Source organism: Brachyistius frenatus, unplaced genomic scaffold (assembly GCF_029030835.1).
Source record: "Brachyistius frenatus isolate BFR_SWC_R1_liver_20210118 unplaced genomic scaffold, ASM2903083v1 Contig_105, whole genome shotgun sequence".
Taxonomy (NCBI): domain Eukaryota; kingdom Metazoa; phylum Chordata; class Actinopteri; family Embiotocidae; genus Brachyistius; species Brachyistius frenatus.
In genome coordinates this window covers 1,245,560-1,270,000 of record NW_027210704.1, presented here as the reverse complement: position 1 = coordinate 1,270,000, position 24,441 = coordinate 1,245,560, and the positions used below count along the sequence as shown (strand labels likewise).

Genomic DNA, 24,441 nt, shown 5'->3' with positions numbered 1-24,441 from the left:
GCTGCTGTCTCATGGGTCTGAGTTTCCCCTCGTTGTGCCTCCGCGGTTCACCTGCCGTGCCTGCCTCCCTGAGAAGGTCTTCATTACCGCGGCAACGGCCCTACCGGAACCTCAACGGTACCATAACCGGTGGCAGCGCTTCCTCGTCTACTACGTCCGCCGCCGCAGCCAGAACTCTGCTGTGTCGCAGCACAAACGGAGTCGTAGTGGCCGGGCCCTCGGGGCCCTGCGAGCCGGGCCGGTCCCTGCCGGAGGCCCAGTCGTAAGCTCGCTCACAGCGGGTTTGGTTTTGAACTTGTGACATGCACCAGCACTGAATGCAACAGGACAGAAGTAGAAGCACCGATACTGATCCGGCACTGACCCGGCCGGTGCAGGGAAACGTGGGTCGGCACCGTCGTGAGGATTAAACACAACAGTTCACTCTGACCGTGAAGTCAGAGTTTGTTAAAGGTAGTAACACACTGCCGCCTCCGGACCGGCGCTGATCCGAACAGAGCAGCTCGTCTGATGCACTGAATCAAACCCGACCTGCAGCTGCAGCGCTGCTCTCAGTCTGCTGTCACGTGGCTCCGATCACCTGAACAATCCTTCTGCTTCAGGTCAGAGTTACTGACATCATTTCTACCAGTTCTCGGCTCACAGGAAGATCACGACCCAAACTCATCTCCTGGCTTCGTTATAACGGTACCGTAACGAATAGAAATGATGTCCAAACCTTCAGGAGGAGGATTGTTTCAGATGTACAGGACGTGGCGACGCGGACGAACATGACTTTTGTACTTCACTTTGTCTCCTTTTACGGAGGAAGTTTGGAAGAAATTATAAAATCTTTTGCTTTGCATGGCAGCTCTGCTGGAAACGCTGCTGCGCTGCACGGTGAACACGTGTCCTGGACACCCTGATGTGAAGGTTCACCTCCGCCAGCTGCAGCTGCTCAGCCAGATGTTTCTGATTCTGTTGAACTGATTAACGGTAGCTGCAGCGCGAATATTTATAAAATGATAAAGACCATTGACTTCCTACATTTTTTATAGCAGTTGGTGTGTGTGTGTGTGTGTGTGTGTGTGTGTGTGTGTGTGTGTGTGTGTGTGTGTGTGTGTGTGTGTGTGTGTGTGTGTGACTGATATCTGTCGCTTTGAGGGATTTTAAAGAAGAGAGACCTGCCGAGTGTTTCAAGTAAATTCTTTTATTTTTGCACTTCATTTTGGAGCACTTTGCAGTAAAACACCAGGCTTTTACTAGATGGTATTTAATTTAATTTAAATTAATTATTTAAATTTATCTGTGCTAATGTTGTTTTATATATATATATATATATATATATATATATATAGATATATATATATACATATATATCTATATATATATATATATCTATATATAAACATATATATCTATATATATATATATATATATATATATATATATATATATATATATATATATAAATGCGTGTGTGAGCGTGTGTGTGTGTGCGCGGGTTCGCTTCTGGCTCACACCTTTCATTCTATGACTTCTACTCCCCCTCACACGTATGTTGCGTGTGTACATGTGTGCATTTTGACGACACCGTTGTAACTCATGACGTGGCATGTGAAGCAGGTACGACTATTTATTGTGCAGATCATTCCACACACTGTGTGTGTATGTGCTTTGGAGCGAAAGGCAGCGGGATGGAAACTCTCAGGATAAATTTCATCCCGTCATTTCTCATGTTAAACACGGTTCTCACTTTATTTCCATGTTCTGTTCTAGAAACCTGCGTGCAATCATCTGGTAATAAACAAATATGGCTGTTCAAACTTCTGTGCTGTTTTTTTAACACACGTGGCGATGACGGGGGAAGGTCATGTATTTATATCATTTTCTTTCATTAATTTAATTGATTTAATTAAGAATGAGCGTAACAGAGTTGATACACAGGAACATTACAAGTAAAAGTGATTCATTAATGATGAATAAACTAAAAGATTTAGACACCATATGATTAGAAATGTAGATAAATAAAGTTCAAACCAGCCCAGTTTGGAAATTATACCGTAATTCTGATGAAGAAAAAATATAAGGTACTTGACAGTTTTTAATTCATTGATAAGTGAATGTAGCCTCAAAGACTTCAATAATAAACAAATTAATTTAAATATAAGGGGAAAAAAGTAACAAATTAGGGTAAAATAATTTGTGTATTTAATAAATAACAAAAAACAAATTGTTACAACTCTTTGATATAATATTGTTTTACCTTTCTGAAAGGGTTTGATGGAAACAGGAACTTTTATTATAAATTTCTGTTTTATAGCATGGTGGTATTTTTCCAATATGAAGTGACACCATGGAATAAAAATGTTTTTGTCTTGGCTCCAAAATAAAATCAGGTTGTCATTATTAGACTGTGAGAATCTAAATGGTATGGTCCACTTTAGGGGTGTCTGAAATGGTACTCAGGGCATGATTATGAAACCTGATGATGACTGATAGTAGTTTTTTATTTGTATAACTGTTTATTGAAGGTAAATTGTGGTAATTGATGATTCAGTCTCTTTCTTTTACCTTGTTAGGTTTTTCTACTGATTTATTTCCATTATTACCTCCTGACAAGTCAGACTTGTCTTCCATACAAAGCACCATGTTGGAGGAAACACTTGACAAACAGGAAATTCTTACTGTTAACGGTTAAACTGCAGATTTAACACAACAGCTGAACAGCAAGAACTGCAGTGACGGTGTCAAAACCAGAGATTCAGACAGTCGGGGTTTCACAAGTCGCCTCTCGGCCTACCTCAGGAAACAAAGGGTTTTCCATATCATCAAGGATAAAACAAAAAAAGATGTCATTTGTTTGCAGAGGTTTAATCAATGTCTTTTTTGTGTCTTTATTATGCAAGTACATTTCTTAAACAGAAATCAAAAATCAAGTGTGTAAGTAAAAATATATGAACTTAGAATACAAATATTTGCATTTCAAACAAATTTGCTGTAAATAAAAAAAGGTTTTTTGATTTGCAACCAAAAAGTTTAGTTTTATAAGCAAAATTTTGAATTCTGTGACCAAAACGAACAAAACTGAGAGCAAATGTTTTTGCAATTCAAATGATTTTATTCTCAGTTCATTTATTTTTACTTGCAAATTAGATTCTTGATTCCAATGTGAGAAATTTGCTCTCATAACTGTTTTCTTTGCTTGCACAATAAAGACACAAAAAGACATTCATAGAGACAGACTTTAATTAATTCATACCTTTTTTGAGTTTTTAAAATGGACTATTAGACTCAAAAACATTTCAATTCAATTCAACTATATTTATATCGCCCCAAATCACAACACAGGTTATTTCATTTTAAACATTTAAAGTCCTTACAGCAGAACTTTACAATATTACACAGAGAAACCCAACAATTCAACAATTCCCACATAAACTGGCAGAGAAAAACTCCTCTTTAAGGGAGAAAAAACCTCCTCTGAACAGGAAGAAACCTCCGATAGAACCAGGGTCAGAGGTGGGCGGAGCTTCTGCTAACAGAACCAGGCTCAGAGGTGGGCGGAGCTTCTGCTGACAGAACCAGGCTCAGAGGTGGGCGGAGCTTCTGCTGACAGAACCAGGCTCAGAGGAGGAGAACATCTGCCTCGACCGGTTGGGGTGAGAGGAGAGCAGAGAGAGAAAAGGACAGCATAGAGATAGAAGAGAAGAACTGTTGGTGGAGACGACAATCACAGAGCAGAGACATGCAGCTCCATGACGGGACATCTGGAAAAGAAAGAACAGAAACTACACGAGCGAAGGAACTGAATGGAGACAACAGATAATAAGAAGAAACTATGGGAGAGAAAAAGATGAAGTTAAAGAGATGTAAAGGTGAGATATGAGTTATAGAGAGTTAAAGAGTGAAAGGAAAGAAGCTCAGTGCATAACGAGGTCCCCCAGCAATCTCAGTCTATAACAACATGCTGAGGAAGGATTTTCCTGATTTTATTAATATTACGAAGATGAAAGAAGGCAGTTCTGGAGATTTGCTTTATCTGGTGTCTAAAGGACAAATCCTCATCAAAGATGACTCCAAGGTTCCTCACAGTGTTGCTGGAGGCCAAGACAACGTCATCTAGAGCAGAACTCTCGGAGACATTTTTGGTTGATTAGAACATTTTTCTTAGACATTTTTTTTTCCCACAAGTTTAAACGTCTTTAAATACACATTAAAATGAATCCTACATATTGTAGCGAATGGATAAATGGAGGCAGAAGATGTTATATTTCAGTCAGAAATGCTCACATTCAGCAACACATAGGAGCTCTCTGAAGCTGGACACCAGTTCACTCACAGCGGAAGACTAGCCTGGACCTGTCCCTCCAAGCCCGGACCTGTCCCTCCAAGCCCGGACCTGTCCCTCCAAGCCCGGACCTGTCCCTCCAAGCCCAGACCTGTCCCTCCCAGCCTCCTGCACTCCTCCAGTTTAATATATAAGACTAGCCTGGACCTGTCCCTCCAAGCCTGGACCTGTTCCTCCAAGCCTGGACCTGTCCCTCCAAGCCCAGACCTGTCCCTCCAAGCCCAGACCTGTCCCTCCCAGCCTCCTGCACTCCTCCAGTTTAATATATATATATATATATAAAAAGTAGTGATGGTGAGATGAAGCCTCATGAGGCATCGAACCACTTCAGCCAATTGGTTCGAGAAAGGGTTCATTACTCGAAGCTTCATGTGCACACGAACCACCTACTGGCCAAGTGTAGAATGACAGGCAGCTTTATCTGAACCACATCATGTGATGCATTGAATGTTTGTGTCTGTTATGGCTGTTGGGAATGACTATGAATTACAAAAATGTATGACCAAATAATTTCTGTACATAAATTATCACATATGTGCATAATAAAATATCTTTTGAATGTATTCTGTGTGTGTACATTTTCCCAAAATGGTAGTATCATATGATACGGCAGGTTGTGTAATCATGTTTTTCTGTCACTTTAGGAAAATGGCATGGGCTTAAGCAGGCAGAGGACAGTGGAAGTGTTTGTGGAACTAGGAAGAGGGGACTGAATATGCTTGTGTAACTTGGACAATGATGTACAGGACAGGGGACATTTTATTCATTTTTATTCAGAAATAAGTTTCTCAACAGTTTTTGGTTTTGTGGATGTCCACATGTCCGAAGTAAGGCTAACAGCAGCCACCTTTTCCACTTTAGCCTTCAGCAGAACTTTACAATATTACACAGAGAAACCCAACAATTCAACCTCCCACATAAACTGGCAGAGAAAAACTCCTCTTTAAGGCTCCTCCGAACAGGAAGAAAATAGAACCAGGGTAGTGCGGAACTGTGAGACACAACCAGGCTCAGAGGTGGGCGGAGCTTCTGTTAACAGAACCAGGCTCATGCATGCTGACAGAACCAGGCTCAGAGGAGGAGAACATCTGCCTCCAACGGTTGGAGGCGGGAGAACATAATTAGGACAGCATAGAGATAGACAGAAGAACTGTTGGTGGAGATGACAAGCGCAGAGCATGCAGCTCCACAATATCTGGAAAAGAAAGAACAGAAACTACACGAGTGGAACTGAATGGAGACAACAGATAATAAGAAGAAACTATGGGAGAGAAGAAGATGAAGTTAAAGAGATGTAAAGGTGAGATATGAGTTATAGAGAGTTAAAGAGTGAAAGGAAAAAGCTCAGTGCATCGAGGTCCCCCAGCAATCTCAGTCTATAACAACATGCTGAGGAAGGATTTTCCTGATTTTATTAATATTACGAAGATGAAAGAAGGCAGTTCTGGAGATTTGCTTTATATGGTGTCTAAAGGACAAATCCTCATCAAAGATGAAGCTCCAGTTTCCTCACAGTGTTGCTGGAGGCAAGACAACGTCATCTAGAGCAGAACTCTCGGAGACATTTTTGGTTGATTAGAACATTTTTCTTAGACATTTTTTTTTCCACAAGTTTAAACGTCTTTAAATACACATTAAAATGAATCCTACATATTGATAGCGAATGGATAAATGGAGGCAGAAGATGTTATATTTCAGTCAGAAATGCTCACATTCAGCAACACATAGGAGCTCTCTGAAGCTGGACACCAGTTCACTCACAGCGGAAGACTAGCCTGGACCTGTCCCTCCAAGCCCAGACCTGTCCCTCCAAGCCCAGACCTGTCCCTCCCAGCCTCCTGCACTCCTCCAGTTTAATATATAAGACTAGCCTGGACCTGTCCCTCCAAGCCTGGACCTGTTCCTCCAAGCCTGGACCTGTCCCTCCAAGCCTGGACCTGTTCCTCCAAGCCTGGACCTGTCCCTCCAAGCCCGGACCTGTCCCTCCAAGCCCAGACCTGTCCCTCCCAGCCTCCTGCACTCCTCCAGTTTAATATATAAGACTAGCCTGGACCTGTCCCTCCAAGCCTGACCTGTTCCTCCAAGCCTGGACCTGTCCCTCCAAGCCTGGACCTGTTCCTCCATCTCTCTCTCTCTCTCTCTCTCTCTCTCTCCCAGACTGTCTCTCCCAGCCTCCTCTCTCTCTCTCTCTCTCTCTCTCTCTCTCTCTCTCTCTATCTCTCTCTCTCTCCAAGCCTGGACCTGTTCCTCCAAGCCTGGACCTGTCCCTCCAAGCCTGGACCTGTTCCTCCAAGCCTGGACCTGTCCCTCCAAGCCCGGACCTGTCCCTCCAAGCCCAGACCTGTCCCTCCCAGCCTCCTGCACTCCTCCAGTTTAATATATAAGACTAGCCTGGACCTGTCCCTCCAAGCCTGGACCTGTTCCTCCAAGCCTGGACCTGTCCCTCCAAGCCTGGACCTGTTCCTCCAAGCCTGGACCTGTCCCTCCAAGCCCGGACCTGTCCCTCCAAGCCCAGACCTGTCCCTCCCAGCCTCCTGCACTCCTCCAGTTTAATATATAAGACTAGCCTGGACCTGTCCCTCCAAGCCCAGACCTGTCCCTCCAAGCCCAGACCTGTCCCTCCCAGCCTCCTGCACTCCTCCAGTTTAATATATATATATATAAAAAGTATATATTTTATACACTATATATAGTAGGGGGTCCCTGCTCCAACTCTCTATCAGTTTGGGGATCCTCGGCCTGAAAAATGTTGAAGACCCCTGATCTAGAGTAACTAAGTAATTAGAGAAAGAGTTTCTGAGGTGTTTAGGACCAAGTACAAGAACTTCCGTTTTGTCTGAGTTTAGAAGTTTTTGGTCATCCAATCCCTTATGTCTTTTAGAGTAATACTAAAAGTAATTTTAGTATTTACTTTCAATGCATGACTTTTATACGTAGCTTTTTCTTGTAACTTTTTACAGTGTATTTGTAGTATTTTACTTAAGCAAAAATCGAAATACTCACAATATTTTCCGAGAGTGACTTCCGGTCACGTTAGTTTAAACAAAATCTAAATAAATTGTGATTTTCATGAGGTGGATAAGAGCAGCGTCATCCACACTGTAACAGAGAAGAGAAATAAAGAGAAGAGTGTAAACTGTTTTTCCCCCAATGTATTAATAATTTGTTTAATTCTATTTTTGAAATATTGTTTAAAAAAATAACAGATTGCTAATTTAATTTAGTGCAAACAGAGTTTGTCAATGGTGTGTTTGTTTGTCAATTGAAGGGTAATAATTGTAAATTATTCTGTGTGATCAAGTTTTGGCAGGAAATGGTCTCCACGCAGTCCTTGTGTGATCCCGCAGACATGAGCTCGTGTGATCCCGCAGACATGAGCTCGTGTGATCCCGCAGACATGAATGAGCTCGTGTGATCCCGCAGACATGAGCTCGTGTGATCCCGCAGACATGAGCTGCGAGCAACAGGGACGCAGACGCGCGCGCGCGCGCGCGCGCCCGCTGACTGGGCCCGCTTCCACGCGCACGGAAGAAGTGAGCATCTGTGTCTGAACAGCTCATCGGTGTGCCAGCCTCACGAGGACAGATGCCAGAGTCGGTGCTCAGAGGGGGATAACGACATGTCACGGGCGTAGAAGAGACGCTGCACGCGGACATCCGAACTAAGCGGTACGTGTTTTCTGAGATTGATTTCTTGATTTCCGTGGATTAAATCTGCGTCTCCGCGGCGGAGACCAGCAGGGCTGCTGCAGGATGCGAAGTGGATGGGGCGTGGATGTGTTGTGCAGTTTGGAGTGTGTGCGGACCAGCGGGGACACAGCGCTGTCGCAAAACGCGGTGTGTTTCAGACATGTAGGACAGTGATGCTGAGGACGCTCCCTTCATGTCCCGGAGGGGTGTTGTCCTCTCTCCGCTCACAGACACGAGACATCAGCCTCACTCAAATCTAAAGGAGTCAATGTTTGTGGTCCGTCACGGTGATCATGGTCAACATCCATGCATGCAGTGTCTCCGAAAATGACCGTTTCCTTTTCTTTTCTTCGTTGTCGTCATTGTTCTGTTGCATCTACAGAAGCATGTCAATCATTTCTGAAGCACTGCAAGACAAATAGATTAAATATCAATTATTTGGAGTGAATCCAAATTTAACACAGTTCAAGGTGAATGTGTAAAATGTGTTTTTTACACATCACATCTGAAGATGTTAAGTTTGCAGTGACAGAAAAGAAAAGTATGCATTTACAAAATGTATAAAAGAAAAACCTTTATCTTGTAATTATGACTTGATGATCTTATGATGACAAAAGATCCTGTAATTAAAAGGTTGAAGTGCTGAGAGGACCGAAGCAGCGGGACGACCTGGTTTAACCAGATGACTGTAAGACTGAACATCGGTGGAAGGCTTTTTGTTTCTGTCCTTATTGGAAGATCAAACCTAAAAAGACTTCCCTTCAGTCACCACATGTTAGCTCATATTTGTTTACATTTGGGAAAATGAATTTGGCTGAATTATAAGCAGCAAAAAGCATCCTGGAAATTTGTTGCCACGAACTGATTCTCCAAACTCAAACTGACATTACAGGTTTGTCAATCATCAAATCATTATTTAAAAAAAATAATAATAAAAAAAAAAAAATCTGTTCATTTGTATTGTTTTTGGGCTAATATGTAAAAAAAAAAAAAAAAAAAAAGTAACTAATTTTCCTCCTTATGTTTGTGTACAGAAAGCACAAATTTGAAAATGAATTAATCTGATGATCACCTGAGATTTAATTTGATTTCATAATTATTGAAAAATATTGCAAAACATTTAACCAGAGTGACACCTGTGTCCATAAAGGTCCCTGAAAAGACTTCGTCAAACCTGTTCCCGTCTGACTCAGCTGTTTGATAAAAATGCTGACACAGTCATAATTTGGACTGACATTATTGATCGACCTCTTGATTGTGTTTATGATTAACATTGTGCAGGCGAACACATACAGCATGTTTATCATGAAGAAGTATTTAACAAATCATTTTTATAGCGGGGCTCAGCCCCTGCTTCATGGCGCCTCCTCTTCGTCCCCCGTCCTCGTCATCACCTGCAGACCGACTCAATAAATCCATGATCTCAGAACACTTGGCAGCGTCAGCCAGGAAAGCTTTTTTTCTTTGGTCCACCATCTCTGGGAGATCTGACATCAGAGGCTGTGCTTCAAGGTCATTATTGGCACGACAGTGATGCCGTCAGCATCACCCTCGAGTGTAATATTACGATTATACAAGTTACCAACTAAATAAAACATATAATCTACATGTGTTCATATTGTGGAGCAATTCACTCTCAAAGTATAAAACTTTTTGTTTGTGTGATCTTCATTTCCATGGCAACACATGGATGACTAACAACTGGAAAACAATCAGTAGACTCTTACTTACTTAGTATTCTTACTCTTACGTATGTAATGTTTACTACTCCAGGAAGTAGTCTGACCCTTAGCAACCACCTAGCAACGGAGAGGATTTCTAGTCTGAAATACTGAACAAACTGAATAAATACAGCACATAGAAACACTAAACTGCTCAGCTAGCTCAGTCTGGTTGGAACAAAGATATCTGATGGACAATGATATCTGATGAACAAAGATATCTGATGAACAAAGATACCTGATGAACAAAGATATCTGATGAACAAAGATACCTGATGAACAAAGATATCTGATGAACAATGATACTGATGAACAAAGATATCTGATGAACAAAGATATCTGATGAACAATGATACCTGATGAACAAAGATATCTGATGAACAAAGATATCTGATGAACAAAGATATCTGATGAACAAAGATACCTGATGAACAATGATACCTGATGAACAAAGATATCTGATGAACAAAGATATCTGATGAACAATGATACCTGATGAACAAAGATATCTGATGAACAAAGATATCTAATGAACAAAGATATCTGATGAACAAAGATATCTGATGAACAAAGATATCCATGTTCTCATGTGTTTTTAACATTTTAGCTCCGTGTCATGTGTTCAAACCAAACCGGTCCAGCTAGCCTCCTCTAGGATTGTAAGTGCGTGACTGTCCGTGGTGTTACGGTACGGGTGCTCAGAGCGACCAAAAAGGACCAAAATGGGTCATTTAATAGAACTATAACAAGTAGAAACTACATTATATTACATATTAGATGAAACTCTATTCTAATTCTATATTCCATTGAGGAGGTGGAGGGATATTTGTAGTGATCAGCAGGATGTAATGTCATGATGATTTGTTCCAGATGTTCAGTTGACCAATCAGATCTCTGGGGGCGGAGCTACTGGTTGTATGAAGGACGTTCAGTGTTTTTTTCCGGTCACAGAGTTGCGCTCGTTACTGTAACCAGCCGTCCAATCACAGTAAAGGAGGGGCGGGACATACGTGGTTTTGGTCGGCCCTTCAGAGTGTCTGTGCAAACACTAACACGAGGCCAGTGACCTGACTGGATTCACAGAGAGGAAAAGTGAAGCTGTTAGCCAGGCTACGTTTCCACTATTTCCTAATTACATCACTTGATTGTAAGAAGCCTTTAAAACCAGGAAAAGAAAACACTTAATGCCATAAAACGATATTGCAATATCCAAAATGATTAAAATGATGATCTCGTGTCATGTCATGATATTATATAATATTGATGAATTGCCCATCGTTGAGTTGGGCTGGTTGTGAGTGAGCTTTCCTTCTCCACATTTATCCTGCAGTCTGGTGGATTAAACTGGTGATTCGGTGTCCAAATGTCAAACGCTCTAACAAACCCTGGAACACAAAAATATTTATATATAACAACACAGAGCTGAAGCTAAGACCTGACCAGCTGCCTCTCTGTTCCCCTTTCTGTCCCCACTCACAGGAGGGCAGTGATGACATCGCTCAGGTATTGTGTTTCGCTACCCAAATCCTAAGCACGTTACCATGGCAACCGGAAGAAAAGGTAAGCGTGACACTGCTTGTTTTAGTGTGTGTGTGTGTGTGTGTGTGTGTGTGTGTGTGTGTGTGTGTGTGTGTGTGTGTGTGTGTGTGTGTGTGTGTGTGTGTGTGTGTGTGTGTGTGAGAGAGAGAGGGCATCACTTGTCTGGGTGGTGTCCTGTCCTTCCATCTGGTGTGTGTCCTGCTGTCGTTTCCTACTCTGCATTCGGCTTCACAAACAGAACAAAAGAAGATTTTCTACCATCTCAGCATTTGATGGCTCCTCCTTCACACGCTGTCCTCAGAGCCCCGTGTCTCTGTGTGTCTCTGTGTGTCTCTGTGTGTGTGTGTGTGTGTGTGTGTGTGTGTGTGTGTGTGTGTGTGTGTGTGTGTGTGTGTGTGTGTGTGTGTGTGTGTGTGTGTGTGTGTGTGTGCTGTGATGTAACATACTGCTGCCTCCCCGTATTGGACTTCTGGTGACGGCTAACGATGCTGCTTTTATTCAGATGTTTTCAGAGATCCCAGTTGTACATCGAAGGTGTTATAATACGTGTTTTTGATGTGTATCGGACCGGCCTTTACCACATCAGTCCGACATGTTAACACTGCAGCGGTGTTGTCCTGCAGGAAGATCATTCATCCAGATGTTTCTGTTCTCTCACATCTGCCCTGCTGTCTTCATTTATTAACATATTGCTCTTTATTTCTTTACATTTCCATGCTTGCTTTGGTTGATACACATTTTACGCGTGTTCTTGTTTTTCACCACCAGGCTCCACCTCCAAAGCAGGTGGGGTGCGTTTCCCTGACGACGACCAGCTCCCCGGCTCCCCCACGCGGAGAGACGACCAGTCGAACATCTCCACTCTCGTGGCGATCCTGGAGAAGGACGGCAGCTACTTGGTCAAGGTGCGTCAGTGTGTGTGAGTATGTGTGTAATTAATTCCATTTATTCAATTCCATTTAATTTATGCAGCAAATCACAACATAAATGATCTCAGGGCATTTAACATATGAATAACATGAATACAGCACCCGACGATTCAACTACTCCCTGGTGTTCAGGGCTATTTATGGATGCATGTGTCGTCCGTCTTTGCCTTTATTGTGTTTCTCTTCATTAAGCAGCAGTGTGATCAATAACGTTCAGCTCTTTAAGAGGTTGCCTCAAAAACCAACTCAGCTTTGGTCCAGTTCTGCTTGGAAGCTGACATTTTTTGGAAGTGGAGGAGAAACACTCGCGTTTAATCAACCGCAGTTTCACAGTTTACAATCTTTCTTTTGAACGGTTTGTGAAAAGATTTAAACCAGCTCTCTGACGTTTGACGTGTTTGGGCCTCCTCATCCTGACGGCGTTTATACGAAGCGTTTTTACCTTTTTTGAGTTTTTAAAACGGACTATTAGACGCAAAAACATTTCAATTCAATTCAATTTTATTTATATCATCCTAAATCACCACACAGGTTATTTCATGGCACTTCACACATATTCAAGTTTTTACAACAGAACTTTACAGCATCATACAGAGAAACCCAGCCATTCAACAATTCAACAAGTCCCACATAAACTAGGAGGGAAAAACGCCTCTTTAAGGGAGAAAAACCTCCAACAGAAGGAAGGAAAACTCCCTCTGAACAGAAAGAAACCTTCGACATTTCACAGAACACAAAAACATTTCACAGACTGGGAAGGGAAGAACAACAACACATGTTGTTTGTGCTCGGAGACAGAACACTGGATCCAGTCCAGCAGAGTGCTGCTGCCGTGTACCGATCGCTGCTGTGTCTCTGGTTCCAGATACGATGTGATCAAATCAACCGGTCATGACAGGAGCGTTAACCAGACATATGAATGGCATCACATTTGTTATTCACCATAAACAGTCTGCAGGTTTGTGTGAGTGTCTGGTTGCCATCCTCGTAGCAGTAGAGATATTATTGACACGTCAGGGTGTGGCTGAGACAACTTTAGCTGTTTCCTAATATTAGCTTTGGCCACATCGTATGCAGCGCTGGAACAGGAGTGACACGCCACCAGTGATCGGTACACGGCAGTGACACACCGAGGGGATTGGTGGACCGCTGCTCCTGAAGTGACATCTCATCAGCCACTTCACGATCTCAGCATCTCTCCGGGCGGACGTGGTCGAGGCTCGGACCAGAAGCAGCATCGTCGGAGGCTCAATGTCGGGATCGTGCGAGCGGATTGACTTGAGTTCTGTCTACACTGTCAAACTACACGTGTTGGCCGATATATGGACCTCTCGGGCGATATATGGAAAGTATTAGTGATTTAAAGACTGCTGGATATTATTTTCTTTTTTGTACTAATTGTGTCAGAAAGGATTTCATCTTTTGATATTTTCTTATATAGTTAATGAGTGGTTCTAATTATTTTAGAAGTTTTAAACATATTGTTTTTTGTATTTAATTTCGATATTGATTTCCAGTTGCCACCAGAAGTTTAAATACACTCCTCATGGATGTGAATGTCACGGCAATATTTCTGTATAATTTCTTTGAACTGGTCTTTTTCAAAGTACAAAATATGTCCTTAATAGAGAAAAACCCGAGTTATTTATTTATTCAGAAGAATATATCCAGATATAGTTTGGCTGAATGGTGACATATGATATACATCTCCATATTTGTTTACTAACATTCATTAGTAGGTCAAAGCAGAATGTGAAATGCCTCGAGCACTTTTATCAACACAGTGTGATCAGAATCAAATACAAAGAAAAAGAAAGGTTTCCTTCCCCGTACCGCTGCTAAAACATGTAAATGAAAGATGATGTGAAATCAGTAGCCTGTTTAAAAATAAGATCTTTCTCTGAGATGCTCCTTCAGTTTTTTCCAACAACAGACTGACGTGCTGCAGTAAGTGTGTCGTCTTATTTTCGGTTTCCGGTGTTGCTGCTCGCCCAGTTATATTGATCTATATTCTTTGTGATAGGAGTTCGTTATCTGCTGTACATTTAGACGAACACTAGTTCTGCTCACGCGCTCACAGCTCTCTGCTTCTGTCCGCCACTTTCTCTCTGATCCCTCAGTTGTTTTTTTATCTGCTGGTTACTTTAGCTGAGCAGCGAGCGACGGCTTCTTTCCCTTCATGTCCTGCTCGGTGTGTCTTATATGAAGTCGTCACACTCTTCTAACAGCTTCGCCGAGCACAAACACAAGTGCTGCAGCATTTCAAATAACCAACTGTAGCCTGTCCATTGTAAAAAAATGTTTTAAAAATCGATATAAACGATAGTCATATTACACATCTCCATTGAAAAAATATCGGTATATCGTCAAAACTCAACATATCGCCCAGATCTACCTTATTGGGTTGTGTAATTTTTTTGTGTTCAGTGAAACATTTTTGTGTTTTCTGATATTTTTTTGTGTTTGGTGAAATTTCTTTGTGGTTTGTGAAATGTTTTTACAGATGGACCCTCAGGGCCACCGTACAGAACTGCACAACAACCATGAACCTTGAAAATGTGAGCGCTCTTTATTTGCTCTCTCTGCAGGCTGGTTTCCTGAAGAGCCACCACTGTTATGAGATTGTCTTCACCATCCCAGATGTCCCCACGCTGGGCAAAGAGCTGTCCTGTCTTCCCTCCTCGTCTCCGACTCGGAGGTCCCCCAGCCTCCGGGTCCACCATATTAACTCCATGCTGGAGGGTAAGTGCAGGCATCAGCACACCTCGCTATCCTGGAGTCACTCTGGGATCACGTGAAGAGACAGAAGAACACCACGATAGGTTGCTGCTCGCTCTGGACCAAAGTACTGAATGAGTCAGCAGATTGTCTGAAGGCACAGATGTAAGCAGGTAAAAGTCTTAATCCAAATGGACTCGTGAGCTCTCAAGGTCTCATGGCTTCAACTAACCTGCGTGACGAGCACATGCAACATGTTGCACGTTTACATTTCAACCAATCAGGAACCAGGGCTGACCACGCTAGTTAATTGTCCTTATTAAGCATACTGTAATTAAACTATGAAACTGCTTATTATCTTTAGCAAATCACATGCAACACAATCTAAATTAAAACTGCAGGAAGTGATATGTCGATATATCCGGCTGTCTGCAATGTGACTCTGATTGGCTCCTTTTATCAATATTTACTATTTTCTGTGAAGTCTTTTCACATCAAGCCAGTGGAGGTCACAGAGGTGAAGTCTGCTGTCAGTAGACACTCACCAAGAGACTGCATTAGTATAAAATCTCTGATTACAACACACACACACACACACACACACACACACACACACACACACACACACACACACACACACACACACACACACACACACACACACACACACACACACACACACACACACACACACACACACACACACACACAAAGGGATACTTGAGCTGCCCGCCAGGCTTTCAGACTCTCCTCGACTCGTCTCAGTTGTGGTAACAGATGCAGGTTTTACAGTCAGATTACTGGACTGATCGATGGTGGGCCAATTTACTGGAACTGGAAAACCTATAACTAAAGATGAAATCTGTGTTGAACCACATGATTTGCTAAAAAGGAATTCATTGTCCCCATAAGATGAAGCCTGATCTGACCCGCTGACTCTTTCTCCAGCAGCCTGATGCTGCTGTCGTTGTCTTTTCAACGTCTTGACAGCTGTGAGGCAGAGATGAGTTCTAATGCTGGTAATCCTCTGACTCTTCAACAGCAACAACAGCAGCTTAAATTTCTTTCTTGAAATAGCTCAACAATTATTACGTGAATTGGTACAAATGTAGTAGAAACATGTCTGGTTGCCAGACAGCTCTTTCTAAAGACTTCTTTTGTTTTTTCCCTCTGACATTTCATCTCCAAACTTCAGTTGATCCAGGACTTTGTTTTAAAGGTAGATCAGCATCTGTTAACCGATAAGTGACAAAAGATTCCAGTACAGTAAAACACTAATATTTCATACGACGGTGAGTCGATACGTTTGGAGACTGCTCCTTCTGCAGCCTCAACTGCACTGCAACATTGAAGATGGTTGATATGTTTTTATTATGTAGAGCAATAGAAAACATTTTCAGCTTAAAAATGCATAAAAAATGGAGAAGTTCTAGAAGCTGGTGGAGCAGAGGTGGGATGTCCGACTTCATAATGCATCACATGCAGCTCGGGAGACGGACGCTGTTTTAATGCAGAGCTGAACGAGCGCCGAACAATAACATATGAAAGTGCACCTGGAGCAGCAGTAGAAAACACTGAGACAGCACTTCATCTGTCTGATGATGTCACACAGTGACTGAAGCAGCGCTGTGACTCTCTCATCCTCTCTCCTCGTTCATCTGTCCTGCAGCATCACTTCCTTCTGTCCTCTCTGTCCGTCCAAACTCTCAGCATTTTTAAATTAACGAACAGATGTGTGTCTCTTCAGGAGGAGTGAAGGTGGCGTGCGAGTACAGAACTCACCAGGAGGGGGTGCTGCAGGAGGAGATCACTCTGGTGACCAGAGGGAGGAAAGACCGCAGCCTGAAGGTCCGATTCCAGGCCCGGGTGATCGGTGGGTGTTTGAACACACACACACACACACACACACACACACACACACACACACACACACACACACACACACACACACACACACACACACACACACACACACACACACACACACTAAAGCCACCCACATGTGCTGCTCTACAAGTGAAATTTTGCACAAATTGTGTGTCGTGGTTGGCAGCAGACAGAACAGGAAATTACATGAATATACTTCCACCCTACTTCCCCACTGTTTGTGTTATTCTGCCAAACAGGTTGGTCGCACACCATCTGTCAAACTGGCTGGATATCGAAGAGCCTCACAACTTTGTCTCACAGCTAAATCAGATGGCCCTCATACAAAGGAGCCAGAGACCGAACCGTGAATGGATCTATTCTCCGTTTCATTTCATGGGCAGCTCTGAAAAGTCCTCCTTGCATTGTGTTGTGGTTCATCAAAAGCCATCATGTTTCAATCTGCATTCTGACTCATTTTTCAGACCTGGAAACTATGTCCACTTTTACAGTCTATGAGTGTAACGTCTAACACCAGGAGTGAGCCTCAGTCTAATGAACACACTTTGTTTTTCTCCCTCTATCTGCCTCCTCCTTCTCAGACCCACATCACGGCACCCCCATGCTGCTGGAGGGGGTGAGATGCCTCGGTGCTCAGAGAGACGCCCACCGGAGGCACAGCAGTGACCGTAAGAGGATATGATGAAAAGATGCAGTACCTGCGTATACAAAAGTATTTATTCAGTGACTGGATTCAGGAGGTTAAATAGAAACACCAACATGTTCCCTGGAATACAAACATCTTTACTCAACTAGGAAATAACGGGTCTGTGATGCTGTGTTTTGCTGCCGAGGTATGCCAATGTGTTCGTCGGAAAATGACAAATTACTGCAATGAAAATCATAAGTCATGGATCCAAAATAATATTTGCATAACAATGAGAAACATTTGATTCCCACCAGCCTGCAGCTCGGTTGTTTTCCTCTTTTGATAGCCATGAAGCCTCTGCTGTTGGAGAGGTGAAGTAAACCAGCACTGAACACTAACCAGCTTACACTCGTACAAACACACACAAGATCACTGCCTGGAAAACTAAAGATATGATCAGCAGCACACACATAGTGACAGACGGTAAAATAACATTATCTCGTACTCTCTTCTGTTCTTTTAAGGTGGAGTCAGCGATTCTAATCCAATGAACCTATGAAGGTTGTTTTGAGGTTGTTGTTTTTTTATGAAAGTATTAAAGAGCAGATTTCTCACACAGCAAATCAAAAATCAAGTTTGTATGTAAAAATATATGAACTGAGAAGATCTTTTCAACTAAATTATAACCAACAGTTTGGTTGGTTTTTGTCACAGATGTCAGAATCGTGTTTATGAAAACAGCCTAAAAAAACATTTGATTGTGATTTAGACCTATTTGGTTGCGAGTCCAAAATTTTTGGTTCCAAGTTGAATTGGATGTAATGGGGCGAGACCGAGACCGATTGAGGAGACAAAAGGTTCTATTGGTGCGTTTGACAGGAATCAAGAGTTTGGAGCAGGAAGTGACCATATTTGGACGAGCTGGGGGAGGAGCCAGCGGTGGATCTGACTGATCCGATTGGAAACCTGACGATACTACGTCCCGCCCACCGATAGCTGTAACCTGACTGCACCACAGGCCTGTCAATCAAACAGACACGCCCCCAAAAACAGGTCTTCTTGAATCTTCTTTTCTAATGAATGAGGGATTATTTTCAGATGGACCTCCAGAAAACTAATAAGAAGGAGTGACTTTAGCTAACAACACCGAGATAACTGATGGACACATTTTATTCACTTTGGATTTGATGAGAGAAGTTGAATGGGAGTCTATGGAGCCGGAGGCTTTTTGGAGCCGACCTCTAGTGGCACTCGCTGGTATTGCAGCTGAAGACACTTCTGGATCGGAACCATTTTACAGTCCCGGTAGCTGCGAACACTTTAATATCCAATCTGTGTTACACACACACACACACACACACACACACACACACACACACACACACACACACACACACACACACACACACACACACACACACACACACACACACACACACACACACACACACACACACACACACACACACACTTCTCTACTCCCAGCTTAATCACTTGACAGGAGAGGACTGTGTGTTGATCTAATCTTTTCATATTGAAGTGTTTTTAAATGTAGCAGCATGACTTTCACTTTGGTGATATTTTATGTTGTCAGTCTCCCTTCAGCCTGAACACTGACACACACTGTTTCCTAACATGTCAGTACAAGCCTGTCAGGAAACAGGTAGAAAATTAGCGTTGCATGTTGCTGAAGGAATCTCCGCAACTTGTGACATCACAGTTGTAACTTTGTCAACTTCCACTGCCATGAAAACTGGATTTCATTTACAATGTGTTACACATGAGTGGCTAATCACAGCTAACAAAGTGTGTGTATCGTTAGCCCACAGAGGGGCTTCAAGTCGAGATCACACCCATCCAAATCGTTCTTAAATAGAGAAAGAGAATCAACATTAAAGCCATAAATAACAGACATAACATCGTGAAAATCATGCTGATACTTTTAAAAGCGTTTCAGTAGAAGAGAGCAAAATAATGTGGACTGACTGACTTCAGCGTAGTTCAACACGCGGTCCTCTCCTGATGAGCCAGGTGTACTCGTATAGTGTGGATGTAACCAGGCTGCTGCTCCCAGTCAATCCCACCAATAGAAACTCTCCTCCGTCAGCCTCATACCTGCCGAAACATCCAATTCAACCAAAAGTTTCTGACTCACAACCAAAGCGGTCGATTCACAATCAGAGCTTTTGGTGACGCGACAAAGAGGCTGTTTTTAAATTCTGTTACCAAAACTAAAAAACAAATTTGTTTTTACTTACAAACTTGATTTTTATGTACTTGTGAGGAATTTGCTCTCAAAACTGACTTTTATACTTGAATATAAAAGACAAAAACAGTCATTAACTCACAATATAACCCTATTATCAAAAATGAGAGCATTTAAGATCAGAAACCTCAGAGAGGTGAGAGGCACGAAGATGTGGAGGCCGCTCTGTTTCTGTGTCATTGGTGACATTAGTTTTGCAGAGTTTCACAGAAACACTAAATTAGATGTTCTCTTTCTGCTCAGGTTTCAGGATCATGGTGAAATCACAAATGTTGACGTACCAGTGGTCACAAAAGCCTCTGAAGGAAAACTAAAGGGAGGAGGGTATTAGTTCAACAACTTTTCTCCAGAACAACTGACTCCTCTTCTTGTGCACCACCGACGGTGAAACACGTCCATCAGAATGTAATACGGTAAAAATGTCGGTGATTTGCATCAAAAGAAAAGCAGACGTAAAACAGAATTCATGTTTTTCAGTCTGCACAAAATGTCACTGGCGGTTTCGTTCCTCCAAGAACAGAACGAGCTGGTCGAGTATCACCCACATCTCCTGACAAGCTGACTAACTTCAGGCAGTAATCTTAGAATTCAAAAGAAGTCAAATGTAAAGTAGAACTTGCTAAAAACACGTAGACATCCGTGTTTGCGCAGGATGACACACGTTTACCGCTGTTGTTGCCGTTTCTCACGAAAGCCACCAAATATTATCCTGATTGCACATTACTGTTGCACCGTGTATCTCATCAAGAGGACTCCACTTTAGTGATGACTGTTCAACGGGGGCCGTTTGCTGAAGTGCACTTCGGCAGCATTGACACTGCTTTCTGTTAGAAACGCGTGTGACTGCTGAGTGGATTTGTGAACTAATCTGCCACCAGACTTTGCAATCAAATGAAAGGACTTTTATTCCCGTAACTCTGAGCAGCCGTAAGGAAAAAGAGGAGATTATGAGGCGTCACACCCGGTTTGTTTTATGTATTTTTACTGTGACTGTTAATTAAAAGCATATAGGATATCGCATTTAAAAGTATTAAACAGCATGATACGATGACTACTACTCCTACTTTTAACGTGTCATCTTAAAAAGCAGAATGTGTCGTTCAGATGCTCCTTTGAGACCAAGATATAATCATTTGTGATTGTTTGTGGAGCAAAACATGATCAGAAATAATCTGTTTCTTTCTGGTGCAGGAAACGCCGTCATTTATTTATTTATTTTTAATATCAAAAGTTATATACTTGTCTGTTTTTGGTGAAATAATCCTGCTTCCGCATCTTTTCTGTTGACATCACTGTAGTCTTATATGTACAGTCATAAGAGAAAGTATGTCAAATAGAAATCAGTGTTTTTTCACGTCCTCTATTTTACAAGCAAACATTTGATCCTCCCTGAAACATTGCCAGGACTTAAAGGAGGCATACTTGAACAACTTGCTTTTCCAGTCATTTATTCAACAAAAATATGAATAGTTGTAATATTTTTCTGTGGTAAAAGTAATTCCACCCAAGAACTCAGAAGCTCATATTACCCCATTGAACAGAAATAACTCCTTGTAAGCATTGTGCATTATTGTCCCACGGTCTCTGACACTCGCTTGCTTAAATTCTTCATCACTTTTGATGCAAAATTCCCCCAGTTCAAGATGTTCGAGTGTTTTCTTGCACATACTACCAGTTCCAAATCTCCCCACCAGAGATGAGATGGCTGCGTTCACAGATGGCTCCTCTCACAGGTCACTTTTGCTGTTATTAATATTCCATCGTCTCATCAGTCAAAGAAACCAACATTGACTGCACCTGCCAAGAACTTTCTCAGATCAGTCTCGACTGCACAAAACACCCTTTCAACTCAAAAACAGTAGCACAGGAAATTCTTAGACCACCTGGACTAAAGTAAGGCGCATTAAGAGCCACAGGGCTTTTAATTTGAAATGGAGGCTTTTAATATGAAACAGATACAGGAAGTTGTGTCTCCCATCCATAATGGGAGGCTGCTCTTGTCTCCCGTACCTTAATCCACCATTTTCTGGTGACTTCAACCAAATGAACCTCAAGAAGGTTCTTTGCAGATTTTACAAACATGTTAAATCCACAACCTGAGCGACAAACATTATAGATCATATCGATATGAACACAAAGGTGCTCGTGCAAAATGGCCCTTAAATCCAACTCAGTGTGGTGTTTTCTTGGTAGCAAAGAGAAGAGCAGACCCTTGATGTCAGGGGTTTAAATAAAACGGTCGCTCCTAAAGGAGGTAATTCTAATTATTGGCACCTAATCTGAAAGCCCTGATTGTAATTTAATGGATTTGGAGGTAAAGGTAAATGTAGAATTCTGTGTCTTTTTATTTATTTAAAATATGAAAATGACTACAAAATGTAAATGTGTGTGTTATTTGTTTGAGTTTCAAAGAGAATCAAATGTTTGCTTGTTCAAATATGTTTAAAAACAAATCAACCATTTCCATGAGATGTACTTAGTTTTGCACATCAGGGCAGTTTAAATCAACATCAGCAAAGGATACAGTATACCAAGTATTTATATTTACTTGTTATTGTTGTTGCTAATGCTGTAGCAGCAAATGAGATGCGTTTTTTTGTTTCCATTTTCATGATCTTTATCTGTCATGAAGTGCAACTAAATCAACTATCCTGTGGACACGTCATGTTATTTGTGATTTTCAGCCATCTACAGAAAGTATTCCCACCTCTTAACATTTAGCACACCGTAGGTTGTAAATTTACTGCTAAATGCATATTATTGTCTGACACTGTATGTCCATCAATCTATACTCAATAACCTTTAATAACAAAGTAAAATCTTTTTTTGGAGAAATTTGTGCGTTTATTTATTGACAATCAAAAACTGAAATCTCTCATTAACAACACTCCAAACTGTGGTCAGAGTTTAGGAAGTCAAAAGTTCAGGTTTAAACGTTCTCTTATCATGCTGTCTGCAACGCCCCTGATTTCTGAGATATTTGGTCTTCATTCTGGTGAGCTGTCATGTTATTTATCTTTTATTACAGACTACAGGCTGAACTAAGGGGGGGCTGCACGAAGCGCCAGTATAAGATGTCTGCTGGATTTATAACATTGTAAATTCAGAAAAAGGAAGATGCAGCCACTAATTTAACACAAATGTATTACAGGAATAAACCACATATCCGGGATTAAAAAAGAAAGAAGATTATCAGTTGTATAATCTTGTGTTCTTATTCCATCATCAGCTCCATGCCATCGTTTTAGTATACACTCATCTGAGTAAAAGACTCCATGCTAAGCCTTCATCGTATCGTTTATTGAGTGACTTTTCACAAATATTTTGTAATCTGAATCACAAGAGAAGTGATTCTAAGAAGAACCCAGGTGGCAATCAGCAAGAATCAGCTGCAACATTTCATCAGATTATTTTGTGGTATTTTGTTCAGTGTCCTGCAGATGACAAAAGAAGCAGGAGTTTTTTTTTTTCTTCTCCAAAATAAAAGCATTTTAGGGCACGAGCTTAATCTCAGTGGGCGTCGCAGAAACACGTTTTCATCCCGGTGGCGAGAAACTCAGCGTGAATGTTGACTGAAGTGATGAAATGGAGCTGTGATCCCTGCAGACCACCAAAGACACGTGACTGACCGAACACGAGGACTCTCAATACATTTTCTGTCCATGTTGATTGTGGAAGTGCAGCCTGCAGTGAGTGTACATGTTGTTGTGCTTTGTTGTTTCACTGTGACGGTGCGTCTCCTTTAATGGCACTTGTGTCCAGCAGGACTCGACCGTTTGTGTGTTTACCTGAATTTAAATAAAGCCCCCTCTAATGGGTTCAGTGTATATGTTTCCGTTTCATTGAATTTGTATTTACACCTTTTACGTCTTGTGATCCAACTTGCAGAGTGTTGGACGGCATGTATAGGTCAGTCGATCCTTCAGTGTACGTGCACCGCTTTAAATCCAGTGCTAGCTGAGAGGTTTACAGTAAATTATGTAGTGCAAGGGCGTAACCATGATATCGACATTGGGGGGGTCCAAATGATATTTGCCCCCACTGGGATTATATCCAAAATTTCATAAAAACGTCATACCAATATATGTAGTCAAAAATGTCTCTGTAAAACATGTGGAGCGACATGTTAAAAAGAAAAGTTGTCCATTGTCTCCAAAAACTCATGAACATCCTCCATGATGTCATAAAAACCTGTATGTCATCAAACATGTAATAATATGGTCTCCCATTGACCGTGCTCACCAGGATGAACTTTGCATTCTTTATTCTTTCCACTTGGGAAACTACATACCTGAAGGATCACTGATCAAAAGCAATGTGTCTGTATTATGGATGTTAGCCTACATACCAATAGTCCCATATCGCTCTGTTCAAAGCCACCAGACTCAACTCCACTGTTCTCCACCTTAAAATGACCAGCGCGATATTACAGCTGTTTTCTGATCAAACAGAGATCTAACATTGTAAGAATAGTTTCCACATCACTGCCAGACACTTATAATCACACTCTGAACCTATCAGTAGCAAAACAAGAATTTAAACAGTGGACTTTAGGCAAGCGCTGGTTATAACTTAGCTAACTTAGCTAAAAGTCTGTAAAGTACAGTGGTCAAACACAAAAACATTTCAGAAAACAAAAAAACATTTCAGAAAACACAACAAAATTTCCAAAAACAAAAAACATTTCAGAAAATTAAAAACATTTCAGAAAACAAAGAACATGTCAGAAAATGC

General features: G+C 41.7%; 3 protein-coding genes across 3 annotated transcripts in view; 2 read left to right on the top strand and 1 right to left on the bottom strand.

Moving 5' to 3' along the window:
• Window positions 1-1,805, top strand: part of LOC138628787 (dual specificity testis-specific protein kinase 2-like) — a 21,721-nt gene extending 19,916 nt beyond the window's left edge. Inside the window, exon 11 of the mRNA XM_069712019.1 lies at window positions 1-1,805. This exon is cut by the window's left edge and continues 960 nt beyond it. Coding sequence (XP_069568120.1) covers window positions 1-266 — 266 coding nt within the window. The 3' untranslated portion in view covers window positions 267-1,805.
• naf1 (nuclear assembly factor 1 homolog (S. cerevisiae)) overlaps window positions 1-24,441 on the bottom strand; it is a 104,484-nt gene that overhangs the window by 5,856 nt on the left and 74,187 nt on the right. The window lies entirely within an intron of this gene.
• On the top strand, window positions 7,835-21,599 carry LOC138628794 (adipose secreted signaling protein). The gene is made up of 6 exons (XM_069712029.1): window positions 7,835-7,998; window positions 11,220-11,300; window positions 12,048-12,184; window positions 14,797-14,950; window positions 16,674-16,799; window positions 17,395-21,599. The coding sequence occupies exons 2-6, from the start codon at window positions 11,282-11,284 to the stop codon at window positions 17,493-17,495; spliced, it is 537 nt and encodes a 178-aa protein (XP_069568130.1). The 5' UTR covers window positions 7,835-7,998; window positions 11,220-11,281; the 3' UTR covers window positions 17,496-21,599.